The 21,401-nt window shown below is 47.7% G+C and overlaps 1 protein-coding gene across 1 annotated transcript; it reads right to left on the minus strand.

Annotated features, from left to right (window-relative positions):
• Positions 1 to 20,009: 20,009 nt before the first annotated feature.
• On the minus strand, positions 20,010 to 21,156 carry LOC136020330 (uncharacterized). The gene is made up of 2 exons (XM_065691333.1): positions 20,595 to 21,156; positions 20,010 to 20,053 (listed from the first exon to the last, which is right to left on the minus strand). The coding sequence occupies exons 1-2, from the start codon at positions 21,154 to 21,156 to the stop codon at positions 20,010 to 20,012; spliced, it is 606 nt and encodes a 201-aa protein (XP_065547405.1).
• Positions 21,157 to 21,401: the final 245 nt, after the last annotated feature.

The raw sequence follows: 21,401 nt of genomic DNA on the forward strand, positions 1-21,401 counted from the left end.
ATCAAGGATGAACAAATTGATGCACGCGTAGACTCCACAACTCGTTAAAGTTGTAAAGCAGGTATGCTTTGTTCAGCGCTGAGGCGCATGGGGGATCGCTCCTCCAAAGGCATGCACGCCTCAGCATTGTTCTCCTTCATATTTATCCTCTAAACTATTGCATACTCATGAGGTTACACAACATGCCTATACATATTCATGACCTATCCCCACTTCATGGTATAATGAGGTAAAAGGTCCTTGCTTGCACAGGTTCTCCTGGTGGTCATGGGCAGGGGTCTCCAGATGAAGTAAACGAGTCTTCCCTGAACTTTTCATCTCCAGTCGTTGCGCATGTTCCCTGGTTATTTAGTCACTGTCCAAACCTCAAAGCTGATTTCAGTCGGTTTGGGGGTCCAGAGACCAGGAGTTACTGTTCCTTCCTCCTATCAATAGCCTTGGTCCTCCCACACTTGTCCTTCTGGGTGGCTGGTGTCTTAACCATGGCTCTTGCACAAGGCAGCAATGACCATGGTTCTGGGAGCCCGCAAACTTCAGGACACAGTCCTCCGGCAGTCACCAGCTCTCTGCCAGAGTCCTCCCACACCCAGCAGTGCCCCTCGCTGTTCCTCTCTTCCTCTGCCTGACTCCCTGCCTTTATTTTCTAATTCCCCGCTGTGTGTTGTGTAGCCTGTTGCTATTTCCCCCCTCTCCAAATCTCTCTCTCCCACTCCCTTCTCTTCTTTCAAGCCCTGCTTTCCCTTTCTGTCTTGCAGCCCGCCTCCCCCTGTTGGAAAAGGGCAGAATTTTGTATGATAAAACAATTGTATAAAGTAGTAGAAATGATTATGTTTGAGAAATTTATAAATCAATAGTGAGGTTTTGTATATTAAAAAATGTTATAACTTTGTAGTCTTGTATCACGGCTGTTCTGTAACCAGTGTTGCAATGGTAGTCCATACCCATATGTGGTGAAAGGTGTATGAGTGGATTTAGAAAAGCATGTACTGGAGACTATACCCAAGTAGAACCTGTGCATAAGATAGCCAGAAGAGCATACCAGAAGCAGTCAAGGAAGATAAGAAAATGCTAGCGTCCACACAAGGACTGGAATATACGCAAGTTAAGGGAAAGGTGAAGAGGACAACCTGAGGAAGACTTCCTACTTCATGTGAGGAAGACTCTTACTTCATCAGAACGACCAGCAGGCGACCACCAGAGGGGGCTGCGCAAACGCAGAAGAGGCTGATGTCGTAATAGACTGATGTGGCACTCCTTAATGCGTATGTATTGGCTAAATGTTGTAACCTATGTTGAATATGTATTAATTGTGAAACTTTCAGGACATGAATTGCGGACGCGATGTTGATACGCGGATTGACTCCACAACTCGTTAAAGTTGTAAAGTAGGTATGCTTTATTCAGCACTGAGGTGCATGGGGATCGTTCCTCCAAAGCATGCACACCCAGGGTCGTTTTTCCTTTACATTTATTCCCTTAAGGCATACATATGCATTAGATTACTGATACGCCTATACATATTTAGTATCTGTCCCCGCTTCGTATTATAATGAGCTAGAAGGTCCTTTGCGCCTGCGCAGTGCCCCCTCTGGTCATGGGCAGGGGTCTCAAGATGAAGTAAATGAGTCTTCCTCCAGTGGGGAGGGGTCCTCAAGATGAAGTAAATGAGTCTTCCTCTTCTTAAACTTTTCACCTTTTAATCTTCACGCATGGCTTTAAGGTTTAGTCGGTACCTCATCCATAAATCATGGATTTAATATTTGGAGATCCTTACATGGGGAACTCCTCCTCACCACCACAGAAACGGGCTGTTCCGCTACTTTCCTGAGGAGGCTGGTCGCTGCTTCTTGCAAAGCCCACTGGGTCCCTGGGGAAAGTCTCCTACCACAACGAGGAGAAAGTCCCACATCTTGACCGAGACCCTCCTGCCTCTCCGCTCTCAGTCATGGCCACCCTATGGTCCCACTCAACCCCACAGTGCTGACTGTGCTTGGGGCAGCAGAGAGGCACCAGGCATTGGGGATTGAGCCAGGACATGAGAAAGGAATGCTATGCTTGTCCAGACCCATGGCTCTGGGATTTGCTTCCCCCCACCGCCAGCTGGGCCATCAGCCCCCAGCTGGCCCAGGTCTGTCCTGAAGCTAGTCCACGCTCACCTTTGCACGTATGAGTACTGTGAATGGCAAAGACTCAGCTTGTGCTCTGGGCTCTTCTCATCCTCTCCCGGTGTCTTGCCACCACGTGGGAATGCCACGAATGCAGGACCCTGCCCAGAGAGAAGAATAGGAGATGTCGTTGGGTAATGGGGAGGTGCCTTGAGCTGGTACAGTCCCACAGAGGACAGTCAGCCCCCACGCTCCTATGCCTTAGGGACCTTCCCACCTTGGCTCCCTGGAGGACAGGAATGCTCTTTTTCTAATTATTTTTCACTGTGGCAGTACCTGGACCTCCCACTGCTCTTGCTTTTCATTCCAAGCCTTCAGGGGTGCCACTTTCACCCTTGTCTTCTGCTGGTACTTCTTGCGCAACGAGTCCCAGAGCTTGTGTTTCTCCTCCTCCTCCACGGACCCATAGATCGGCGCCTGCAGGGCCATGGCAATGCAGCAGTGGGCACTGTCAGAATCCCCTTGTCCTGAGTTCAGCTGTAGCAGTTATTTTTCTCCTTCTTAGTAGCTGGTGCAACACTCTGTTTTTATTTTTGGCCTGGGAACAGTGCTGATAACACCGATGTTTTTAGTTGGTGCTCGAATGTTTGGTCTGGACAAGGACTTTCTGAGCCTCATGCTCTGCCGGGAGGAAGAAGGGACAGGACACCTGACCGAAACTAACCAGAGAGGTATTCCATACCACAGCACATCATGCCCGGGATGTAACGGAGAATTACCCGGAAGGGTTAGGGATGGCACGGTTGGAAGAGGTTTCGGTCGGTGCTCGGCTGGGGGGAGTGGGGCGAGTTATTGGTCAGCTGGTGTTGAGGTGTTGTATTCTTTCCCCTTGTTATTTCCTTTATCATTATTATTATTGGTGGTAGCAGTAGTGATTTGTGTTATACCTTAGTTACTAAACTGTTCTTATCTCAACCCGTGGGAGTTGCATTCTTTTTGATTCTCCTCTCTGTGCCTCCGGGAGTAGGAGGAGGGCAAGAAGGGGGGGGTGTGAGAGAGCGACTGTGTGATTTATGGATGACTTTTGTTTAAACCACAACACCCCTGCAGAGGGCTGGGGGAATTTTAGCTCTTCCCCTCCCTCTCGCCCCTTCTTTCCAGCCACTCCATCACCCCTGGTTTGCTTGCAGTCACAAAAGCACAGAATCATCAGGGTAGGAAGGGAGCTCTGGAGATCATCTGGTCCTACCCCCCTGCCAAGGCAGGGCCACCTAGAGCAGGTCACATAGGAACAGATCCACGTGGGGTTTGAATGTCTTGAGAGAGGGAGACTTCTGCCCCTCCTGGGGAGCCTTTTCCAGGGCTCTGCCATCCTCAAATGAAAGAAGTTCTTCCTCGTGTTGAGGTGAATCTTGTTGTGTTTTAGTTTACGGCCAAGTGGCCTTTTGGGCCATCAGCGGCAAAATGTCTGCGGCTGTGAAGTTTGTTGAAGATGTTATTGTTCTATGTTTGTTCTTCACTTGTTTTAATATTCTTGTTCTACTGTTGTTCTTTGGTTGGTAAACTGTAGTTGTTTTGTTGTTTTGTTGTTGTTATTTTGTTGTTATACTGTTGCTCTACTATTGTTGTGACATTGTACTAACATTGAACAGCACACACATGTCTTAAACCATGAGCAAACAAAAACCAGACCCTCAAACTCACCCTTGTTTCAGTCCATGAGAAGTCTCAAACGCACCCAACAGCACATGGCCAGACAGTGCGTGCTTTCCCCCTGCACCCCTCTGTCTTTTATGTCCTGCAGCCCCTCTGAACCCCCTTACAGCTGATGTTGGCAGGTACATGAGTGCAGTCAAATACCCCAGCCATGCTATGCTCTCTTTGGGAATGGAAATGGGAATGTCTCTTTGACTTTAGGAATGTTAAACACGTTTTGTGGACATCACACAGCCCCTCTCTGCCTCAGTTCGTACTTTTGCAAACAGGGCAAAGTGTTCAATATATACCCTTTCCTCAGAGAAAAGTCTTCACTGGTTGAGATCCTACAAGCACTTTAAAGCACTTGGAGTGCAAAATCAATGTTTTTGGTTGAAGCAGTGTGGGCAGTAGATGGAAGATGCCCACCTGGGGCTGCCCCATCCCTGGCAGTGTTCAAGGCCACATCGGACAGGGCTTGGAGGAGCCTGCTCTAGTGGAAGGTGTCCCTGCCCGTGGCAGGGGGTTGGGACTGGATGAGCTTTAAGGTCCCTTCCAACCCAAACCACTCTGTGGTTCTATGGATGGGAGTACATCTGCAACAACCTTGTTTTCTCACCTATTCCCTGGCAGTCCAAGGCACGATTTTATCAGGGAAGAGTTGCTGGGAGAGCTGAGCTCCACGCTGCTGGGAAACCACAAGGATGAGGCGGAATCCTTCCCCAGCCAAAGGGAACTGCAGCCCCTGCCTTGGAGGAGACAGATGTTCACCCTGGAGAGCACTCAGGAGTATCTTGTCCCTCTTGTGCTGTTGCCATGAAGCTGGATCAGGACTGCAGGGGGTGTCTCCCCAGAGCACAGCACAGGGGGATAATCCCCTCCCTGAGCTGCTGCTCACGCTCTGGTGTCGTAGCTCAGCACACGAGGGGGATCTTGGATCAAGCGCACACTGAAGCCAGATCATGGGAAGCTTTTGTCACCAACACCCCCAAGTCCTTCTCCTCAGGGCTGCTCCACCCGTTCTCCCCCAGCCCAATTCTCAATCATGTCAAGGTTCTGCCGGTGTGTCCATTGCCATCTTTCTTTAGTTATGTTCAGCATGCTTGGATAGAAATCTGTAAGCACATTCACCACATCGGGTCACTGCATCCCTGCTTCATTCATCAGCAACTCAGTGAGAGATTCCCATTTGTCTCAAGTCAACATCCCTATCGCTTGCAAAACCATTTGGTGATTTATGGACAAAAAGAACAACAGTTTTCAAAGTCTGTCAACGTAGAGAATCTGACCTAGTAAAAATGAGGGAAACAGCACAAAGTCAGAACACAAATGAATCGCAAGTCTGACGGCTTCTGAATGACAGCTCATGCAACATCAGTTCCTTTTTTCCTTGCTCAGACACCACTTCTGGTTAATGGTATTTCTGAAGGAAAAAAAAAAAAAAGCATCAACTTGATAATAAAACTTCCAGGGATGTTAAATCTAACTCTTCCCTGCTGAGCTTCTGGACCCTCCTTATTAATTTCACCTCATTTCTCATTTGGATGTAGCATTATGAAGCAGTAGTGGCTCAAAGAAATACCGCTGGAACAGTTCACATCCTCATGAGGGGAACAAGGACTCCCATCCTTAGTGCTCCCTCCAGGTGCTCAAGTCAAGTCACCTCTCAATCATTCTTATGAACTCAAAGCTGTCAGAGGACAAGACAAGGCTTCTCAAATGAGATGACGTGTGCAAAGGGCACATTCTGAACTGCACATGTTAATGTCTTTCTTTTTGCTCTCAATTTAATTTGGAGGGCAGAAGATGCTTGACAAGAAACAAGTGAAGAATTCTAGGAGTCTACCTGCTGTGTAGCAGAACCTCCTCTCTCAAAATAACATTTCTCAGCACAGAAAATTTAACACAAAGGTCATCTCAATGAGAACAACTCTGGAAAGGAAAAATACTTGCTCCTCATAGGAGTGGACAAAGAGGAGGTTTCTTGCTGCTTACTGCAGAAAGAAATAGCACAAAAAATACTATCTTTTATTCCTGAACTTCCTTTGAAAATGCTGCAGCAACTCATCAACAATGTGCCACATGATGCTGTCAAATCACACTGGGAACAATTCTGTATTAAAATCACTCCTTTACTAAAGGCTCAAGAACTTTGGGCAGAACTTCAGCTAAAACCCTGAAATCCATTATCAGTTTAACTACTTCACTAAGGCAAGGGATTTGAACCCTATCTCTTTGCTTAGGTCCTTCCATTTCTATTCCTAACAAGTATCAACCTGCTTTTGGGTGGCAGGAAGATGTCCAAGGAGGACATCCGTATTCTTTTCTCACCTAAGAGTGTGTCCTCTCCTCTTCTTTTCTCCCACTTGTCTGTCTCTATTATCAACATTTTGCAGCAGAACCTGTCTTTAACCACCCATCCCGGCAGCACCAAGCATGAAGCCGCAGGAGACACACAGGCAAGCAGGGTAGCTGTGCATTGCCAGCACTCCCCAACCACCACAAAGGCAAGCCCAGAAAAGTACAACTTGTGCTTTTAAAACCTCTGCCCATTTTTATCTGTTAGATGTGGAGAGATCAAACCTCTCCATAACTCTTACCAGCAGTGACTCATGTCAGCTGCAGTGCCAGCTCGTCAGGACAACTGAATACATCTGGATGGCTTGTCAGGCAGGGTGAAAACATGGGACTTGTGTTTTGTTTCCAGATACACTGGCATCACTTTCCCAACACAATGCATCAGCACTTGCCCACTTATTCTGAAGTAGCAACTGCATTTCTCAAGAAGTGCCAGCTTTTACCACCTTTCATTTATCACAGCCCTAGTGAGCAGTGCGTAACAGCTCATGTGAACACCAAGCAACGTGCTCTGGATGAAAACAGAAAGATGCTTCTGCCAGGAAGCAGTTCAAGATAATTTCTGGGTACCAGAATCTTGCATAACATTAAGAGAAAAGCCTAACACACAGCAGCTCCTTGCTATCCCCTATGTGTGATGATGAAATACGCAGCTGAGCAGAATAAACCAACGGGAGCAACTATTAATGTTTCCAGGACTCTTCAAAGTGCAGCTGCTTTGAGGAGAAGAGGCACCTCCTAACGGAGTTTCTCTTTCCCCTTCCCTTCAGCTTGACCAGAGTATTTTTAGCTGTAAGACAGACTTGCCAACACTTTCACCTGCAATTCTTTGCAAAGGAGTATCTGACAACACACAGCAATGAATGAACTGTACCTATCTAGGGTCAAGAGAGACAGAAGAAAAGAAATGATGGGCAAAAGCAAGTTCCCAGAAGATGTTTTCAGTATTTTTACCTTCAATATTTAGCTCCCTGTCTTTCCAAAGCTTCCACTACTCACACAGAGAACTTAGAAAGCTTGTACCTGATTTCAGAAAGCTCAGATTTTCCCCTGAGATGTTGCTTGACAAGATCAGTCAGCACCTGCACACAGGCACCTTGACAAAGCTACTCAGCATTTGCAGGAGAAAGTGTCCTACAATTACACGGAGCTTCCCAGGTCTGCTAACATGGATTTGGCAGAAAATGGTCCACCACTGTCCTCTCAGAAGGCAGAAAATCTCATTATTCAAACGAAACAGTCTCTCTTGTCTGTTCATCTCAGCAGGTAACATGTCACCTTTGCCAAATCAGTAAATAGAAGTACTTGCTTTCATCAGAGCACAGTATCAGTAAGACAGACACGGAAGACATCTTCATGAAGCACTTGGCAAATAGTGTGATGTTGGGACCACGAGTGCTTCTTTAATCACTACAAAGCTTGTTAATTGGTAGACTGTGTTCTGAGCTGACAGCAGCAGCCATGATCCCTTGGGCCTTCAGGTCACTGCTCAGCTGTGACTGAAAATTTTCATCAGAGATCATGAAAATGTTTGGAGTGTTGTTGCTCAAATGCACCCAAGAGAGAGGTTAAAAACTACTGATCCCACTTTGGCAGAAGAGTACCTGCTTGTCACCTTTTCTTATCCTGCACTCCAGGTTTTGCTGGAGATAGATCTTTGGCTTGAGCTGTTACAGCTGGTCTTAAAATTATAGAATGGTTTGGGCTGGAAGGGACCTCACTCAGCCAGTTCCAACCCCCTGCCGTTGGCAGAGACACTTTCCACAGAAACACCAGGTTGCTACAAGCCCCATACAAACTGCCTTCTGGAGTTAGAACAAAGATCAGACTGCAAGAGAAGCTCACAAATGAAAAAGGCAATTTACAAACTCAGTCTCCTGCTCTGGCTGTCAGAAACATTTGCACTAGTTATCACCCATGTCCCCAACACGCAGCTCACTCGCTCTTCTTCCGCTGCACGTGCAGGAGGTTCTGTATTATATGCTCTTCCTTTTCAGAAGTAATCCTACTCTAAGAGATACAGAAAGGAAAAATCAAACTGTAGAAAAAGACATGAGAAAGAGCATGGGGAGATGACAGTTAAAATCAAATAGATGCCAAGTGGGCTTTTTCATTGTCAGCACAGAGCTGACTGATGAGCGATAAAACGCAATTAAAACACAAGTCTGCACTCAAATGTTTTAGTAGGGAGGTATTTTGTCCAACTCTTACCTAATCTCATCTGGGAACAGCATTTCTAAGCAGGAAAGTAGAGATGCTGTGCTGGTGCAGGAGCCTCTCAAACCGGTTGATCTTCAGGTATCTGATGGGCTCTCCCATCAGTGACAGTGCTCAGTGCTTTGCAGTCATTGCTTCATCAAAGCAAGCTGCTTGTACTCCTGAGAAGCCTTCAAATACAGGGAAAACCAGGCATTAATGAAGAACAAAGGGAAAACACCAGGAGCTCAACTGCAGCATCCCTGTGAAAATGCTGTCTGCAGGTTTAACCGACCTGAGCCACATGTGTTGCACCCATCAGTGGGCAGGGGAAAGGCAACTGCTCCTCCTCCAGTCCTCAGTACAGCAAAAACATGAACCTGTTGGAGAGGGTCCAGAAGAGATCCACAAAAATTATCAGAGGGCTGGAGCAGCTCTGCTCTGGAGACAGGCTGAGAGAGTTGGGCTTGTTCAACCTGGAGAAGGCTCCAGGGAGACGTTATTGCAGCCTTTCAGCTCCTAAAAGGGGCCGGTAAGAAAGATGGGCAGAGACTTTTTAGCAGGGCCTGCTGCCACAGGATGAGGGGTGATGGGTTCAAGCTAAACGAGGGAGATTCAGGCTGGATGTGAGAAAGAAATTTTGTACAATGAGGGTGGGAAAACCCTGGCACAGGTTGCCCAGAGAGGTGCCAGATGCTCCATCCCTGGAGAGGATGGACACCATTCAAGGCCAGGTGGGATGTGGTTCTGCCAAGCTGATCTAGTTGAAGATGTTCCTGCTCATTGCAGGGCGATTGGACAAGATGAGTTTTGAAGGTTACTTCAAACCCAAACCATTTTGTGATTCTATACCAGGCCGCATGTTCAGATATGAAATCAGCTGACTACAGGAAAGCTTTTGTTCCAAATATGTCCCTGCACATTTCTTTGGCATGCCTTGATGTACTCAGATAATATCAGAGTGCTGAACTGGGGAATGGTCTGTTTTAAAGAAATCAAAGCCTTGATTTTGAAACAGGTCCTCAGCTCACCTTGTACTGCGTAGAAGCTGGAGCTCAGGCAGTACAGAAAATTACAGGCTATTTTGAAAAGCCGAGATAAAAGGAGGTGTTGGTGGATGTTGCTTCAGCCTCACGTAGAAAAGCTGCTCTATGATCAGAGCAGAGCTCAGTCCATGATAATGCAACCAGGCTCAGCCCTGAAGAAGTGACAGGACTAATGGTTAATGATGCAGAAACCTGACAGTACTAAATGAGAACTTCATTTGTAAAGAAAGCAGCTCCGCAACCACACACTGAGATTAAGGGATAACTTTCCTTTTCCTGAAGTTACTCTGAGCTGGCTTTGAATTTAATTACTCTCCCTTAGCATCTTGCCACTGGACGATGGTACCAGCCATCACAAGTGCCTAGGTGACTGGGGAGACAAGGAACTGGTTTTATCTTCTCTTACAGCAACACAAACAAGTAGCCTTAGGATTTCCTAGGTCAGGTCATGCATTTTTGTTCGGGTTTCAATTTTCCCAAGTGGAACCAGGGCTGTATTATCACACACTGCCCATCTCATAACTTTGAATTATGTTTCCACTCTGTGTGTGCCCTTCACGAGGGCACAGAGATTTACCAGCCACTACAAAATGCATCCATCAAATAAACTACTTCCCACCTTTCCACCCTAGCACCCTATCAGCAAGATGTCTCCCCAGCCATTAGCCTAAGAGAATGATGTGATGTTAACCACCACCTTCAAAAATAGTGCGCAATTTGGCAACAAGAAAAGAGAAGATGACAGCTCTAAAAACATGCACGAAAGTTCTTATAGCCCCCAGCACTGCGGGGAAATGGGAGGTTGGCTTTTCACTTCTGCTCCGCCCATCTTCTTACCTGCGCTCCAGTCAAAGCCTGGTGCTAACAGGAATGGCACTCTGATCCTCTCCTGGCATGGAAACACAACTCATGTTCCTCTCGTGTTCCTCCTCCCCTTTTCTGCCCTCAGTTCTCCACTGCCTACTGCTCTTCATCCTTAAAAACTTGATACCTTGACGGTACAGGCCATAATGTGTTGGTTTACCTCCTGGAATGTGCTGTCTGCTGTATGTGAGGGTTTCAGTCCAAATGCTGCTATGTATTTCTGCGCACTTAATGTAACCCAAAGAGGGGAGAATGAAGCATGGATACCAAAATGTGGATGGGGAAGGAAACTGGCTACACAGACACTGTGCTCTGTGCTTTTTGCTTCAGCAGGTACAGCCAAGCTGCAGTGATCAACAGGACGTGCATCTGTTCAGTGCTGGAAACAGACCCTCTAACTTGCCCCAGCACTACCTAAAATGCCTCTTGAATTTGACTTTTTTTGTTTCCTGTTCAGTGGTCAAAGTTTAGAGTTGCCAACTTGTAACTGCCTCTCTTCTTCTGTAAAGCAGAGAGCAGGAACCCCAACTCACTCTGAGGAAAAGGGAGTGGGTTTAGAAAGAGAAAAGTTTTAGGAAGAAGGTAGTCTTTGGGTGGGCTTTTAATCCCTAGATCCCTCGAGCAGCACCCGTCTCACCTCCCTTCTAAGAGATCTGTGGTGTTAATGAGGAAGAAGAGTTTCAAAGTGGGGATTTCTCTGCAGAAACCCAGAGGGGTTATCCAGCTAAATGAAAATGATAAATTATACACCTCAAGAGCTGAGACTTTGTGTGTGTGGGGAGGACCTGTGAAGATGCTTGGTTCTACAAACAAGGCAAACTTTATGCTGTTGTGATCTCCCAAATTCTTTGCTAATGGTTTGTCATCTCTGTGGGAGGGAGTGGAATAATGACCCTTTCCTGCACTTTGATATGTCAGACTCTGGTTTTGTAAATTCCAATAGTGCAAGCAAAGCTAGCATCATCTGAAGACCCTGTACTTCCTTGAACTCTGCTTCTTTTCCATACTGGGAACAACCAAGATGGCTTTGGGAAGAGAAGGCACTTTGCTTCAGATTCTCCCCCGCCTTGTAGCATGCAGTCACTACCAGACATGGGAGAGTGCCCATTGGGCTGGCAGAAGAAACTGGGTTTGCTCCTGTTTTGCACGTGTTGGAATGACTGCCTGCGATGGAGAAGCCAGAAACTAGGTACTCCTGGCCCTTCTGTTCAGGCCATTAGTCCAAACTGCTTTTAGCTCTTGTGAGTTCAGCGTCACATGCTGCTGGCCAAAAACCTCTAAATTCAGTTCCACAGCATTGTGACAAACAAAATGTGCCGTACAACTCAATACAGTCAAAATAAAATCTATTAGTGCTGCTGTGTTTGGGACCCATTCTTTTGTTTGCGCTGAATTGTTCTCACGGTGCTCCCCAGGCTGCTGGTACTTGCTGCCTCTCCCCTTGAAGAAGGTACTCTAGGGGTTTCATATTCCTTGTCACAAATCAGAAGGAAGGGTAGGACACACAGCACCCTGTGGTATGGCCTCCGACCCCAAGGCCCAACATGCTCTTCCCAGCAAACACGCAGCTGCCTGGGACACAAGCCTCTTCCAGCCTCGCCTGTAATGACCCAAAAAGGGATATTTCTTTTCCAGGGAAGGACTCAGACAGGATGCAACAGCTCGTCACTGGCACGTTTAAAACAGATTTTGTCTGGTACTTCCACGGTTGTGTTCTGCTCTGCAGAAAAGGCCGACGGGGACGGTTGTGCTTAGCTTGACGTGCCAAGCGAGATGTTGGAAAGTCACAGTTCGTGGTGGAGCTGGAAGGAATCTTCTAGAAAGCCTGTCATGAATTTCAAGCACCCAGAGACCTTGTAGTTAAGCAGATGCTCTGGTAAACTGCTGCTACAGTGCAGGTCAGTGTTCACATTAGACAGGTGCTACGGAAACCTTACAGCAGCCTTCCAAATACTTGAAGGGGCCGATAAGAAACCTGAAGCTGTGGCTGCGCCATCCACGGCAGTGTTCAAGGGCAGGTTGGACACAGGGGTTTGGAGCATCCTGCTCCAGTGGAAGCTGCGGGTGAGGCTGCCCCAGCAGGGGGTTCCCCCTGAGCCCCCGGGCCCGGGCCGGGTCCGCGCTGCAGGCGGGCGGTGCGGCCGGAGGGGGAGCCCGAGGCCCCGGCCGCAGCTCTGGCTGCTCGACTCTCGCGGCGTGTCCCAGGTAGGAGAATGCGGCCTTCGCCGCCCCGCTGCCACCGGAGGGGTGTTAGGGTTAGGGTTAGGGTCAGGGGCAGCTTTAGAGTCAGGGTTAGTTTTAAAGTGCCATTTGGGTTAGGGTCAGGGTTAGTGTTAGGGTTAGGGTTAAGGTTATGGTTATGTGTTAGGGTTAGGTTTAGGGTTAGGGCATAGTTAGCGTTAGGGTTAGGGTCAGGGTTACTCTTTGGGTAGTGTTAGGGTTAGTTTTACGGTTAAGGTTAGGGTGGGTTAGGGATAAGTTTAGTGTTTGCGTTACGGAGCCATTAGTTTTAGGGTTAGGGTTAGGGTTAGGGTTAGGGCTAGAGAGCCATTATGGTTAGGGTTATGGTTAGGGCTAGGGTTAAGGGCTGGGGCTGGGGTTGGAGTTAGGGTTAGGGTTAGGATCCGAGTCATGTGCAGGGTCAGGGGCAGCGTTAGGGTTAGGGTCAGGGGAAAGGTTAGGGTTAGGGTCTGGGTCAGGTTTAGGGTCAGGGTCTGGGTTAGGATTAGGGTTAGAGTTAGGGGTTAGAGTTAGGTTTAAGGGTTAACGTTAGGGTTAGGGTTACTGTTAGGTTTACGTGTTAAGGTTAGGGTTAGGATTAGGGTTAAGGTTATTGTTAGGATTTAGGGTTAGGTGTTAGGTTTCGGTTTAGTTTTACTCTTAGGTTAGGATAGGGTTAGGGTTAGGGTTAGGTTCAGGTTTGGGGTTCGGGTTAGGGTCAGGGTTAGTGTTAGGGTCAGGGTCAGGTTTAGGGTTAGCGTCAGGGTCAGGTTCGGGGTTAGGGTTAACGTCAGGGTTAGGTCTGGGTTAGGGTCAGGTTTAGAATTAGGGTCAGGGTCAGGTTTAGGGTCAGTTTCAGGGTCAGTTTCAGGGTCAGTGTCAGGGTCAGTGTTACGGTTAAGTTTAGGTTTAGGGGTTTGGCTTAGTGTCTGGGTTATGTTTATGGTTGCTGTTAGGTTTAGGGATTAGGGTTAATATAAGGGTTAGGGTAGGGTTAGACTTAGGGGTAGGGTGCCGTTAGGGTGAGGGTGCTGTTATGTTTAGGGTTTGGGTGCAGTTAGGGTTATGGTGCCGTTAAGGCTAGGGTTAGGTTTAAGGGTTCAGGTTAGGCTTAGGTGTTAGGGTTAGGGTTAGCATTAGGCGTTTGTGTTAGTGTTACGGTTAGGGGTAAGTTTTGGGTTAGGCTTAGGGTTAGGGTTTAGTGTTAGGGTTATGTTTAGGTTTTAGTGTTAGGGTTAGGGTTGTGTTATGTTTAGGGGTATTGTTAGGGTTAGGGTGGCATTAGTGTTGGGGTTAGGATTAGGTTTAGGGTAGGTTAGGGTTAGGGTTAGGCTGAGGGGTTTCGGGTTTGGGTTAGGGTTATATTTTTTTAGTGTTAAATTTGGGCTTAGGGGTTAGGTTTAGGGTTATGGTTATGTTTAGAAGTTAGTGTTAGTTTTATGGTTAGGGGGTTAGGTTTATGGTTTTCGTTAGGGGGTTATTGTTATGGTTAAGGGTAGGGGGTTAGTGTTAGCGTTACATTTAGGGTTAGGGTTTGCATTAGGGTTAGGTGTTGGGATTAGTGTTAGGGGTTAGGGTTATGATTAGGGTTAGTCTTAGGGTTAGGGTTAGGGTTAGGTTAGCCTAGGAGTAGCTTTTTGAACTAGCTCTTCGGCTCTGTTAGCAGAGTCGAAACGTTACTGCTCTACTCTCTCTGCTGCTGCTCAGCAGAGATTGAGCATCAGAGAGGTTTTATGGAAATGGATTTTTAGGAGCCGAAGCCATTAGAGATAGCAATTGTCACAGATTCAAAGCTCTCTGTTTGTTTGCTTGATATGCCCAGGAGAAGCTGACTGGCCTTGCTATTCAACTGTGGTAGCCGAGTCCAAGCTTCACTGTTCTGCTCACACTGCTCCTGCTCAGCTGAGAGTGGGAACCAGAGAGGTTGCTTTCAAATGCAGTTTTATGAGATAAAGGAAGAGTGACAGCAATGTGTATGTTACAGTTGCAATTCTGACTGTGTGCTGAATATGGTCAGCAGGAGCTTTCCCTCCTGGGTCTTCTGCTCTTTTAGCAGAGCCCAAACTTCACTGCTCTACTCACTCCGCTGCTGCTCACAGAGGGAGGGCACAGGAGATGCTGGATTCAGTTTTACTTTGAGGTAGGAAATGAGGAGCGACAGCAATGTGTGTGTCACAGTTGCAAAGCTCACTGTATGCTGAAGACGCGCAGAAGAAGCATTCTGGCCTTGCTCTTTGACTGTGGTTGCAGAGTCCAAACTTCATTGTACTGCTCCCTCTGCTGCTCAGCACAGGCCGGGCACCGGAGAGGTTTCTTTCAAATGTAGTTTTGGGAGGTAAATTGAGGAGTGACAGCAATGTGTGTGTCACAGTTGCAAATATCACTGTGTGCTGAAGACGCCCAGCCGAAGCTTTATGGCCTGGCTCTTTGATTGTGGAAGCGGAGTCCAAACTTCATTGTTCTGCTCACTCTTCTTCTGCTCAGCAAAGACCAGGCACCGGAGAGGTTGGATAGAAATGGACTTTTAGGAAATAAAGCCTTTAGCCATAGCAATGTGTGTGTCACATTTTCAAATCAGACTGTGTGCTGAAGATGCCCAGCAGAAGCTTTCTGGGTTGTCTTCAACTGTGGTAGCAGAGTCCAAACTTCATAGTTCTGCGCACACTTTTGCTGCTCAGCAAAAAGCGGGCACCAGAGAGGATGGATTCAAATGGACTTTTAAGACATAAAGCTATAGCCATAGCAATGTGTGTGTCACATTTGCAAAGCTATCTGTGTGCTGAAAATACGCAGCCAGATCTTTCACTACTGGCTCTTCAGCTGAGGCAGCAGAGTTCAAATGCTCGTGCTCTACTCTGATGTGCTCAGCTGAGAACGATCACTGGAGATGTTGGATTGAAACGGACAGTGATTGGTAGGACAGTGAGGAGAGACAGCAATGTGTGTGGCACTGTTGCAAAGCTCACTGTGTGCTGAAGATGCCCAGAGAGAGCTTTCACTCCTGGACCTTTGGTTGTGGGAGCAGAGTTCAAACATTCGTGCTCTACTCTGCTATGCACAGCCAACACCAGACACTGGAGATGTCGGATTCAAATGAAGTTTGAGGTAGGAAAGTGAGGAGAGACAGCAAAGTGTGTGTGACCCTTGCAAAGCTCACCGTGTGCTGAAGAGGCCCAGCAGCATCTTTCAATCCTGGCTCTTTGGCTGTGGGAGCAGAGTTCAAACGTTCGTGCTTTACCCTGCTGTGCTCAGCCAAGAGCAGGCACTTGAGAAGCAGTATTCAAATGGACTTTGCGGAAGGAAAATGAGGAGAGACAGTAATATGTGTGTCACTCTTCAAAGATCTCTGTGTGCTGAAGATGCCCAGCAACAGCATTCAAACCTGGCTCTTTTCCTGTGGGAGCAGAGTTCAAACGTTCGTGCTTTACCCTGCTGTGCTCAGCCGAGAGCAGGCAGTGGAGAAGTTGGATTCAAATGCACTTTGAGGTAGGTAAGTGAGGAGAGACAGCAGTGTGTGTCACCCTTGCAAAGCTCACTGAATGAAGATGCCTAGCAGGATCAGTCACTCCTCGCTCTTTGGCTGTGGAAGCACAGTTCAAACGTTCCTGCTTTGCTCTGCTGTGCTCAGCCGAGAGCAGGCACTGGAGAAGCAGGATTCAAATGCACTTTGCGGAAGGAAAATGAGGAGACAGCAATATGTTTGTCACTCTTCAAAGATCTCTGTGTGCTGAAGATGCCCAGTAACCACGTTTGCCGAACCTGCAGAGCTTTCGCTACTGTCTAACGGACGGCGCCTAGGCTTTTACCCCGAGAGCTCTCTAGCCCCAACCAAGCGCAGCTTTCACCGCGTCTAACAGGCAGTGAAAACCAAATGAAGGTTTTCATTTGGTCCTTTGGTGAAGGACACCTAATCTGCTTTTGATTTGGGGATTTGCATTATTAAGTCACCATCTTCAAAATGATCATTGCATCCAATTTGGCCAATAAGTCCCGTCCTAAAGGGGGAATGGGGCATTCAGGTACCTATAGAAATTCGTGTGTTAATTCCTTCCCTCCAAATCGCAGGTCTAGGGGCTGTAAGAATGGCCGTATTTCCTCCTTCCCTGTGGCTCTCACAATTGTCATAGTTCTTTCCCCTAACCCCCCGTGTAAATCATTTAAAACTGAATATGTAGCCCCTGTGTCTATGAAAATTTTACTTCCTCCTCTCCTAGTTGGATCTTTACAAGGGGTTCTTTATCTTTCGCCCTGTCTACTCAGGTTTGATTGTCAAATTCTCCTAGCACCATTGCCTTAGCTACATCAGATCCCATAAAAGGATTCCCTGGGGACATAAATTGTCCTCCCCCAAATGGACACTCATACTTCCAGTGTCCTTCCTGTTTGCAATTTGCACATTGATTTTTTTTTTTGTGGTTTTTTTTTCTTTTTTTTCTTTTTCGAAGGGAGGGAAAGGGAGTGGGAAAGGAGAGGGGTAAAAGAAGAGGGGTAGGTGGGTGGGAGGAAGGCGGCAGCAGGGCTTTCCAGCTCGCTCCTGCCTCCCTTGAAACTCGTCCCATTTTCCTTCCCTTTTGCAATACAACATCAACTGCAAGATAGTATTGTACTGTAAAGTTCCATTCTCAGGCCATTTTTCCTGGTCTTCTAATTCATATTGCATCCACCGTACATTACAGTAATCAATTAGTTTATTCTTTTGCATGCTCTGCCAAAACCGACCCTCCTTGCAGTGACTTAAAAAAAAAAACAACAACCTAATGGAGACAACTTAGGGACCAATGGCATTTTGTAAATACAAAGAGAGCTCCCAAAACACGCACACACACTTACCACTACATTAGAGGAATTATACAGACAGATGCTGATCCTGCAGCACAAATACCAATACGACAACTACGTTTGCCGAAACTGCAGAGATTTCGCTACTGTCTAAAGGACGGCGCCTAGGCTTTTACCCCGAGAGCTTTCTAGCCCCAACCAAGCGCAGCTTTCACCGCGTCTAACAGGCAGGCTTTACTACTAGCCCAGCCAAACGCAGCTTTTCGCTGCATATTACAGACAGGCTTTTACCAGACCTTACCAAAGGTCAATACACCATACTTTTACTAGAAACCGGTTCTGTAACTTAAAGCACCTTTGTTACTGTGTCAGAGGTCCGTCGTGAGCAGCAGAAGTCGGTCACGGTCGATGGCTCCCCGAGAATCTCGGTGCTGGCTGGAGCGGGGTCGAAACGGTATCCGCCTCAGCAATGCCCGCGAGGTCCCATCTGGGTCGCCAAAATGTTAGCGTAAGAATAAACACATAACCACCGGAATGGTTATATGAGGTGCTTTATTGCAGCGCTGGGAAACCAGGGGCACTCGCCCAAATCTGGCTTCGACCTCGTCAAATCGCGTTCGCAATTTATGCACTAAAATTTGGTTACTAATACGTATTTAACACGGATTGCATCATTAACTACTACATATGCATCAAGGATTGCCACATCAGTCTATTACGACATCAGCCTCTTCTGCGCTTGCGCAGCCTCCTCTGGTGGTCGCATTGATGAAGTAAGGAGTCTTCCTCAGGTGAAGTAAGAAGTCTTCCTCGGTCTGTCCTCCTTCACCATTCTGTTCTTTGGATATATACCAACCATTGTGTGGACGCCAGCATTGTCTTGTTCTCACTTGACTACCCTGGTGTGTCCATTAATTCCTACTTCGATAGACTTTCACAATACTTGTTAAATCCACCCGTATGCCCTTTACCGTATGTAATTATGTTAGCTCTTGCCACCTAGACTACCATTGTTAACATTGGTTACTGAATAACTCTGGTAAAAAACTACAAACAGTACTGGAAAATTACAGTATTTCCAAACCCACACTACTGATTTATACATTTTCAAATATAATAATTTCTAATATTTAGTTATCGTAAAATTTTGCCCTTTTCTCTAACACTGTGGGAGCAGATTACAAACGTTCGTGCTTTACTCTGCTGTGCTCAGCCGAGAGCACGCACTGGTGAAGTTGTATTCAAATGCACTTTGAGGTAGGCAAGTGAGAGACAGCAATGTGTGTTTCACCCTTGCGAAGCTCACTGAATGAAGATGCCTAGCAGGATCATTCGCACCTGGCTCTTTGGCTGTGGGAGCAGAGTTCAAACGTTCCTGCTTTGCTCTGCTGTGCTCAGCTGAGAGCAGGCACTGGAGAATTTGGATTCAAATGCACTTTGCGAAAGGAAAATGAGGAGAGACAGCAATATGTGTGTGACTCTTCGAAGATCTTGTGTGCTGAAGATGCCCAGCAACAACTTTCAAGCCTGGCTCTTTTTCTGTGGGTGCAGAGTTCAAAAGTTCTTGCTTTGCTCTGCTGTGCTCAGCCGAGAGCCGTCACTGGAGATGTTGGATTCAAATGCACTTTGAGGTGATGTGTGAGGTGTGTCACTTGTGCTCACCCTTCAAAGCTCACTGGGTGCTGAAGATGCCCAGCAACATATTGCACTCTTTGTCTTTGGGAGCAGAGTTCAAACGTTTGTGCTCTCCTCTCCAGTGATCAGCCGACAGCAGGCACCGGAGAAGTTGGATTCAAATGCACTTTGAGGAAAGAAAGTGAGGAGAGACAGCAATGTGTGTGTCAGCCTTGAAAGGCTCACCGTGTGCTAAAGAGGCCCAGCAGCATCTTTCACTCCTGGCTCTTTGGCTGTGGGAGCAGAGTTCAAAAGTTCGTGATTTACTCTGCTCTGCTCAGCCGAGAGTAGGCACCGGAGAACTTGGATTCAAATGCACTTTGAGGTAGGCAAGTGAGGAGAGACAGCAATGTTTGTGTCAGCCCTGAAAAGCTCACTGGGTCCTGAAGACACCTAGCAACAACTTTCACTCCTGGCTCTTTTGCTGTAGGAGCAGAGTTCAAACGTTCGTGCTTTACTCTGCTGTGCTTTGCTGGTAGCAGGGAGTGGAGAAGGTGGGTTCAAATGCACTTTGAGGTAGGAAAGTGAGGAGAGACAGCAAAGTGTGTGTCACCCTTGCAATGCTTACAGTGTGGTGAAGATGTCAAGAGTGATTTTTCACTCCTCGGTCTTTAGCTGTGGTTGGAGTTTTGAAACGTTTGTGCTTTACTATGCTGTGCTCAGCTGTGAGCAGGCACCGGAGATATTGGATTCAAAAGCACTTTGGGGTGAGAAAGTGAGGAGAGACAGCAATGTGTTTGTCACCCTTGCAAAGCTCACTGTGTGCTGAAGATGGTAAGAGAAATCATTCACTCCTCGCTCTTTATCTCTGGGAGCAGAGTTCAAACGTTCGTGCTTTACTCTGCTGTGCTTTGCTGGTAGCAGGGAGTGGATAAGGTGGGTTCAAATGCACTTTGAGGTAGGAAAGTGAGGAGAGACAGCAAACTGTCACACTTCAAAGCCCACTGTGTGCTGAAGATGGCAAGAGAGATATTTCACTCCTGGCTCTTTTGCTGTGGGAGCAGAGTTCAAACGTTCGTGCTTTACTCTGCTGTGATTGCTGATAGCAGGTAGTGGAGAAGGTGTTCTTTTCTCAACCCGTGGGAGCTGCATTCTTTTTGATTTTCCTCTCCGTCCCTACAGGAGCAGGGGGAGGGTAAGAAGGGGTGGGGGGGGGAGTGAGTGAACGAGGTTTGTGGTTGGGTTTAAACCACGACACCTGGGCAATAGTGTCCAATGCTAAGTCCACCCCTCAATCATGAGTCCATCCCTATGTTGCGTTTCTGCTCTGATGGCCCCAAGTGTCATGAGCACATCAGGCTCTAAGTAATTCACTGTTTCTGCAGCTTGTTTCTGGGGACTCCATAGATTTGCCTTCCATCTCCGATGCTTCCAAAGCACTGGAGGAGCCCAGTGGACTAGATACTTGCCTATACTGTCCCACAGACACTGCCACTCATGACTGTCCAGCTTTGGGGAAAATCTCTTGGTCCTCCTATATCGTCGTCTAACCCTAGATAAGACCTAAACCCGACTCTGCCCAAATTTTGAGATCAGACAAAATGGTCGTGGGTAGAACACACTCTGTGTGTGTTCCAACATGCTGATCCCTATCACAATCAGCAGGCAGGTCCCAAGGGTACCCAAAGGCCATTCAAACACTTCAGAACCCTCAAACGGTGCTGCTGTACTTGTCCCTGGGGCTGGTGTAGCTGCTGTGCTTGCTTCTGTTTTTCTGAGTCCAGATCTTCCTCCTCTGCCTTGCTGGGAAGTGCTGCATGGTCTCCTGCATCCTCCACTTGTCCCGGGTGCCCGAAGCTAGACCCAGCTGAGGCTCCCAAAGGTGGTATCTTGCTCTCCGCATCCTCCCAGGGCTCAGGCTCGCGAGAATCGGCAGGGGGCTGCCGGGAGATGCTCTCGGCCACCACGGGGCAGGGCTCGGCCGCAGGGCTCAGTTCTTCTGCTGCTTCCTCCCGCTGCTCAGCAGCTGCCTCCTTCCACTCTTCAACCGCCCTGACTTCTTGCACCAGCAGCCATTCCCTCCTGGCCACCGGCCTCCAGCCCCGCTCCCGCCGCCGCCTGGTCCCCGGGGCAGCTCTCCCAGGCCACTTCAGCCCCACTGGCTCCGGGGGCCGCTCCCCCTCAGCTCCCCGCAGCCTCACAAAGACGGAGGCGAGGACGAGGGCCAGGACTGTGAAGAGCAGTGGGACGGCCAGGTACAAGTCCACGGCCACCTCCATCCTGCGCTGCTGGTGGAGCCCAACCGTATTACAAGTCATTGCCATGAAGTACGATGAGACAAGGACGTTAGCCAAGCCCCACACCTAATAAACACTATGACAGCAGATACCAGCTCTAGGTAATGTACTACAAACTGAGATCAAGAGAAACAACTTTCAGAGCCAATAAATCAGCATTGTGATGAGTGACTATTAATCCAGTCAGATCTGTCGTTATCTCAACCCTTCAGTCCCCACGTTAGGCA

The sequence above is a fragment of the Lathamus discolor genome, chromosome 11 (assembly GCF_037157495.1).
Source record: "Lathamus discolor isolate bLatDis1 chromosome 11, bLatDis1.hap1, whole genome shotgun sequence".
Lineage (NCBI taxonomy): Eukaryota > Metazoa > Chordata > Aves > Psittaciformes > Psittacidae > Lathamus > Lathamus discolor.